Source organism: Giraffa tippelskirchi, chromosome 11, assembly GCF_054371585.1.
Source record: "Giraffa tippelskirchi isolate mGirTip1 chromosome 11, T2T-mGirTip1v1.2.pri, whole genome shotgun sequence".
In the NCBI taxonomy this organism is placed as follows: Eukaryota; Metazoa; Chordata; class Mammalia; order Artiodactyla; family Giraffidae; genus Giraffa; species Giraffa tippelskirchi.
The window spans coordinates 111,113,318-111,120,893 of NC_137285.1; the positions used below are offsets into that span (position 1 = coordinate 111,113,318).

The 7,576-nt window shown below is 38.8% G+C and overlaps 1 protein-coding gene across 50 annotated transcripts in view; it reads left to right on the plus strand.

Annotated features, from left to right (window-relative positions):
* Nucleotides 1–3,967, plus strand: part of SOX6 (SRY-box transcription factor 6) — a 671,664-nt gene extending 667,697 nt beyond the window's left edge. For all 50 annotated transcript variants that reach the window (XM_081541518.1, XM_081541528.1, XM_081541535.1 and 47 more), the window contains one exon: nucleotides 3,387–3,967. In XM_081541518.1, coding sequence (XP_081397644.1) covers nucleotides 3,387–3,690 — 304 coding nt within the window. In that variant the 3' untranslated portion in view covers nucleotides 3,691–3,967. The remainder of the gene's footprint in view (nucleotides 1–3,386) is intronic.
* The last annotated feature ends 3,609 nt before the right edge of the window (nucleotides 3,968–7,576 follow it).

The following is a 7,576-nucleotide window of genomic DNA, read 5'->3' on the forward strand; positions in this document are numbered from 1 at the left end:
AGGTGAGGGAGCCAACCATGCAGATATCTGGGAGAGCTAGGCAGAGGGAACAGCAACTGCAGAGATCTTGAGGCGAGACTGAGCTTGGCTTTCAAGAAATAATGGGGTCAGAGCAATAGGAACATAATGAGTAGGTGGGATGAGTACTAGGTGTCAGAGGTAGTAGGGAGCCAAATTCTGAAAGGACTTGTTGACCATTGTGAAGACTTTGAATCTGACTCTGGGTGAGATGGATAGACATTGAAGAGTTATAAGCAAAAGAGTATTGTGATATGACTTAGGTTTTAAAAAGATCACTCTATCTACTGGGTTGACATATTGTCAGAAGGGAATGTGCCCTGAACTAAGGAGGCAGACTCTTACAATGAAACAAATTAGAGTTGATGATAGCTTAAACCAGGTTTGTAGAGCTAGAGTTGGCGAAAGTGGAGGGATTCTGAATATGTTCCTGAGAGCAAACCAGTAGGAGTTGCTGATGGATTGGATATAGGGATATAGGATTTGCCCCCGCAGTCAGAAGATGAAGTACTCATTAACCAAGATCTGAAAGGCTATGAGAGGAGCAGGTATATGGGAGAATGATCAGGAGTTCAGTATTGCAACTTTAAGGTTGAGACGGTATTGTTGACATACAAATCAGATAAGAAGTTTTATATGCATTTCCATCTTCAAGGAATGAAGGGGAATTGACCAGACAGGAAGTCGATGGGGGTTGTAGGCAGTGGGTGACACCGTCTCCCCTCCCTCTGCCATCTAGTAGTAGGCTTCTGAATATCTCCTGTCTCACTTCAGAAAGTAGGTTGTACAGATGTTTTGTTTGTTTGTGCTCAGTGTTCCATTACCAAATTAATGTCCAAATACTGTTAAATATGTGCAACTCAGTGTAGAAGAGTTGGATTCTGATTCAGATCAAGTATTTTCCTGATAGTCTGAGCTTACCTTTCTCACCCTAATCTTGATATCTGGTAGAGAATTTGTGAAATAAGAAAGAATTCAACTCCTGGATATGGTACCTGTGTCACTTTGGACAACAACAAAAACTCTTTGGAATTTAGTTGGTTACTTAATTTGTAAAATAGGGGAAGTGATATTTCTCTCTCAGACTTATTGTGAGGATTAAAGAAGATAATGTAAAAACATCTAAGCATTATCCATAGCACATAACAAGAGGTCAATTCAAATTTATTTAATAGCTATATAGATATTTTGATTTTAAAATACTGCAAAGAAATGACCACCTATTCTTTGTAAAAAGAAAATGTCCTTCATGAAAAGAAAATGTACCATTTGATAGTTTGTGTATGAAACAAACTAGTTCTATAGTTTGGTAATGGAACACTAAGAGCAAACAAATATAGATTAGTTTACCAAATTGGGAAATCTGTAAAATGGGTTAACATTGCAGTAAAAGTTTCCACTCTACACTCATTACGTGATTAAGGCAAAAATATTTTTATTGCGATTATCCAAACTCAGTAAAAAAAAAAAAAAAATTAATGAGGCATTTATTGCTTTGGGTAGGTTAGCATGAAATTTAATTTGTGTCAATTTTCCCCAAACTTAGGAAGCAAGAAGTATACTGTTGTTAGAATTTGGTTCTATGAAAGGGAAGCCAGTATTTTATCAGATGTTTCTACACGTGGGTTTAGATTTCTCTATCATTTTCTTTGGTACAGTCAAAATGTCACTGCAAGCAACATAGAAAATCGATCAATATCAGATGCTTAGTATCAACTGGATGCCTACAGGCTCTGCAAGCTCAGGAATTTTTATGGAATATAGTGAGCATAATGTATCTGTATACTGAATATCTTTAGAGAAAAGAATGATGGTATTCAACTCAGGTGATCTAGCTTCAAATCTCAGTAGTGCTGATTACCAAATACAGGATCTTAAGCAAGGCCTCATTTTCTTCATCTGAAAACTGGGCATAGTAATACCTCATGGAGTTACAGTGTTAATTGAATGAGATAATCTATATGAAAATATTTTATGTTAGTTAAAGGTTAAGGCATCATTATTATGCCTCATAGTGTTTGACAGAGGTTGTTAAAGATAGCACTATCAGATACCCCACAGTGTGATTTTAGGCCATTTCTGTCATTTCTCCTTCTACCAGGTTGGAAAGCATACAAGCCTTGAGAAATTATACTCCTTCAGGACGCTCAAAAAATAGCTGGTAACTTAGTTAGTTCTTCACAAATTCAGAGTATTTTCCTCTTAAATTGAGGTGGATAGAAAGTTTCAATGTAGGGGGGGTTCAATAAGAATCATTCAAGTGATCAACTGACCTGAAGTCAAGTATTAAAAGGTAGAAGGGCCTTCCAGGACTTCACTGATCCCAGCTTTTATGAATGGATGGAAACTGAGGCTCAGAAAAGAGTTATTACAAGGACAGTTTGAAGTGAACTTATATTAATGTCCTTAAAGATTGAGAAACACTTGGTGAATATTGCATCTATGAATGAATATTGTTTCAGTCCTATTCTTTGAGCTAGGTAGTAGGTCTTTCATTCTTTCAGCATTTCAAGTTACAATGCCTCAAGGGAAATGAGAGACAGATAGCCATGTCTCCCTGCAGAGGGAGAGACTGACCTTTGTAAAGGCTCTGGTAAGTTTGTTTGAACTAGAGTGACATGATGACGGACTGATCTGGTGTGACCAAGTCTTGGCACCCGCTAGGATCTAGGATGAGGCAACGTGTGTTATTCTGTTAAGTAGCAAAGCTCTCAATGTTCTTCACTCCTGACTCCTTCAACCCTGGCTCCAGCCCAGGGCCACAGGAGTAATGACATCCAAGATGATCCTTCCATAATTAGGAAATAGAAGTTTCAATGAGCTTCCCTACAGGTTTAACCATAGAAATAAGTAGACATTTACATGGATACCAAATACACGCTTTACTGGAATCTGACTCTGGGATGTATAGGATCCTTCCTTATCTTGATTTTTCCTTTGTACAACTCTCAAACCAAGGTGAAGACATAAACCTGCTTAACAGTGTCATTATAGTATGTCTCATGTTACCAGCCTATTTTTTTTTTTTTGTAATGTTTTGGGAGATCCTAAAAAAATAATCTCACAAGTAACTTTGTGGCGTTAACTACATTATTTGTTCCAAATGCCAAGAGTTAGCAAAGCTTTGCTTTCATGTTGCAAAACCATCAATAAATTGCTCCATTGTATTGCTTAACCTCAACCACATCATCAGGGAGGTTTGCAGAACTTCTCCAGGAAACACCTTTATCCCATTTCATCATTTGCTTAGAATTTCAAACAGAGTCCCCTCGGAGAATGTGTGAGGGATGAATTCCAATGCCACCCAGAAGAACATGTGTATATAGATATTTCCCTCTGTTTTATTTTATTTTTTTGAATCTATACAGGCAGCAGCCTCAGATTCCAATCACCACAGGAACAGGTGTTGTGTATCCTGGTGCTATTACTATGGCAACTACCACACCATCACCTCAGATGACATCTGACTGCTCTAGCACCTCGGCCAGCCCAGAGCCCAGCCTCCCGGTCATTCAGAGCACTTACGGTATGAAGACAGACGGCGGAAGCCTAGCTGGAAACGAAATGATTAATGGAGAGGATGAAATGGAAATGTACGACGACTATGAAGACGACCCCAAATCAGACTATAGCAGTGAAAACGAAACCCCGGAAGCTGTCAGTGCCAACTGAGGAGTGTTTGTTTGCTGAATTAAAATACTCTGACATTTCACCTCCCCTTCCCCAACAAAAAAAGTTCTTAAAGAGCCCGCATGCATTTGTGGCTCCACAATTACATCAGCAGAATGGTCTTAATTGTTTCGTAAGGCGTGAGACAGATTAAGTTTTCCCTGATTTTTCATGAACTTGAGTTTTTTTGTCGTTATTGTTATTGTTGTTGTTGTTTTTTAATTTAGGTGAAGACATATTAAATATGAGACACCAGGACTTGAAAACTTATCTCAACCCATAGCTGTCTTACAAGTCTTATATTTTTGTCTTACTTTTTTCTTTTGGATGTTGATAAAGGTTTAAGTTACTGTTTTAGATGGGGTTAAACATTCTCACTCAGGTATGCTGTGCCGGCCTACAGGTTGTGAATGTGTTTTTATTCTGAATTATTTTAGAAAACAACTGAGAATTTCATATTGTGAAACAGAACAAGTCCACAGCGTGTGCAGCTGCATGCAGAGCATATTCAAAAGGCCTCGGAATTCCATTTTTCCACGTGTAGAGTTAAACTTTGAATGTGCCAAACTTTTTCATAACTTTTGAATCTTAATATTTTGAAAGTCTTAAAGGAGACACTGCAAAGTCTTAGACAATCTTTGGCATCTTAAAATAAAATAGCAAACCACACATATTTTTTTTTCCAGAAAATGGTAAAGTACTCAGGAATCTGGAGACAAGATATTGTAAGGAATGAACAAGGTTGCCACAGTGCATGTACCCAATCGTGTTTGCCTCTTGACGTGCCATCAGTGTGACGTGGTATGACGTGCACGCATTAGAGCGATCACCACACCAGATATCGACACGGTGGTCTTCTCTGCCTGAGACCACCTCTCACTACATCCATTATCCCTTTGCCTTTAACCCTGACATTCAGTCTTAACACATTTTCTCTTAAATAATTTATTCATTCCAGAATGTCAAGGGTCCACTTACTATTTATTTAAAAAAAAATCGTTGGTGGCATTAATTTAATAATTCTTTTTTCTCACCCTCCTTCCCCAAAGAACTTTTAAACCCTTTTCACCTCCTTCTCCTGCTAGATACAAAAGATGTACATAGTGATTTTATGTCCCCAGAACATCTGGAAGCATTTCTGAAACAAGATACTACTAAATACCTATATAGTTGTTTTTGAACATCGGTGTATATATGGCTGTAGAGCTGTGTATTTGGATACAGGTGTAGAGACTTACGCTTCAACAGGAATGTCCCTGAGGTTCACCATGACTTTGAATCTTTTGCCAGAATTTCCCCCTAATTCAGTCAAGCACCAAGTGGTAGGATCTGCATCGGTGGCATTTCCCCTGAATGCCATTCAGCAGCAACGGTCAACAGTGGTGACTGCCAGGCAGGAGAGCCCTGCAGCCAATCCTAAAGCCCAAAGCTGCGGGCCATGTAGGAGTCCACAGGGATGCTGCCATGGGCTGGCATCTCTTCACTGAGCTGCCTGTCCCATCTGGCACATCTAGGGAGTTCTTTGCAAAATCCCCAGGATGCAAGAAGCTGCATGACAGCCTCAGAGCAAAGACAGAGGCAAATTGTCATGATACATCCAGAGAATGAAAGAAAACCATAGGCAGGGAGAAGGAGGGGAAATACATTCCCTAAATGGGATGTTCCTACTGTTAACTCTGGGGAACAGATCACTCCTGGGGCAGCAGACGAGTTCCTCTGGCTCACTCCCTCCATCTGTGGCTGCATGGGGATCATGCCTATGTGTGAACAAGATTAACTGCCCATGTCACACGAGGAATTTTCTGGAGATGTGCTGATGCGTTGGGAGGGCAGTGAGGCTTCATTCCTCATCTCCTAATGACAGGGAGCTCGGCCATACCATCTTGACCTTCCTGAATCCAGGACTGATTGCCTATGGGGGAGCCTCACCCCGAGTAGTTCAATGGGAGAATGTCAGCAAATGGGACAGTTCACCTCATGGGACAACCAGAATCTGATCACCAGGACATAGGAACGGCCCCATCAGATTTCTTGAGCCATTTTGTCACTTGGAAGAAAATAGTGTACCTTCGTATTTATTTAAGAGTGCTCACGGCCATACCTAAGAGCGATAAATAGGTCTAGCCAAGACATTACTGTCTATGTCATTAGCTAGGAGTGCTCTCTATAAGCTGATTTAGGTACTGATAGGAATGTTTGGTTCTTAATATTGATTGGGGATTGGAACTTTGTTTTTGTACACTTATTTCAAATGAGGAGGAGGTCATTTTTCTAAAAAAAAAAAAGTATTTATTATTGTCTTACTGGTTTCTTTTGATTATATACCTCTCCTCCTCAGTTCATTCTCACATTTTTTTTCCTCTTTCTCTTTGATTCTTGCTTTTGCCCTCTCCAACTCCTTTTTGATTTTGTTGCATAGGTAGAGTGCTGTATGGCTAGCATTGTATTGTATGTAATTAATTTTGCACAAAGGCAAACATTTAGAATAGTAGGTTAATTTTGTTTGTTTTTATGACCATGCCAAAATAATATTCTGGGCTGGTGGAGAACAAAGGACTGTTCTTTAGGACTGAAACTTGATTTTGCTTGTAGTTTAAAAAAAAAAAAAGAAACAAAAAAAAGAAAACAACACAAAAAACCAACAAAAAACACACACACTCACAGATGTTGTTTCGTAAGTGTTATAAGCACTGGATATAAATGGTATTTTTTATCACTTCTGACTAATGTGAAGCTGTTGTACGAAAACTACATGAACAAAAGTCATCTGTTTCGACTCGTGTGGGCTTGCCTCACAGTTGCCGGATTTGAGTCATTTTTATGTCTTGTTATTTCATTTATTTATGCAAAATACATGTGTGTATGAACACTTTGTTTTAGCTCCAGCTCTGCCTCAGTACTGGGGTTCAGTTACTCCTAGCCATGTTCTTAAAAATGAAAGGCTATTCAGGAATGATCTGATTGTAAACGTCTCTTTCATTGGGTCAAACAGTGATGCTGTATTTGAATCTAAATTCTGCACATAAGCAGTTTATTCTATTTATTAGCCAAGTTTGGCTCTAAATATCCATGGAAATTAAGAATGACAATCATAGGGATCACTTCATTTTATTTTCAGTGGGGCTTAAACAAAGTTTTTATGATATTACCATCTCATTTTAGATTTTTCTAATTGTGTAAATATAACATAGAAATAGAATTTATTTTTGGTTCACGAATATTTAGTGAAATATAAGTTATGTATTTCCTTTTTGTTCTCTATCCATGTATGTTGGTCCAGACTAGAAGTTGACAAGTCACTGTACCTCATGGGGTAGTGAATTATCAGCCACAGTGAGAGAGCGGAGCCCCACTCGCAGCTGGAGCAGGAAAACCCTTCACTCGGGTTCTCGTATAGTTTAGAACCCACTGTCCACAGACTCAGCCTTTCACTTTTTTTCTCATAGAAAGCTGATGAATTGAACATGGTGCATTTCCAGCACAGCTGGGAGGGAGTCAATTTGCTCTGTGAATCCACATGAATCTTATAAGGCAGTTCCATGACCATTTAATAGCATGAAGCATGAATGCCATTATAAAGGCAAAAATCTGCCTCTGAGATTGGCCATTAATGAAAGCCTCATCATGCCAATTAGATTAAAGAATGTTAATCAACTTTTTTTTTTCATTGCTCCCTATTTCATAATATCTTCAAATCAAAGGTAAACATCTCCATTTTGTTAAAGAACTTGCAGGATCAGGATTTTCCTTGTCACTTAGAATAGGGACACTGACAGACAATCCTGTCCTAAAAAAATGGACCATATGGAATAGGAAGGAAGGAAGGAAGGAAGCGAAGAAAGAAGGAAAGGAAGAAAGAAAGAAAAGAAAGGAAGCAAAGGAAAGAAGA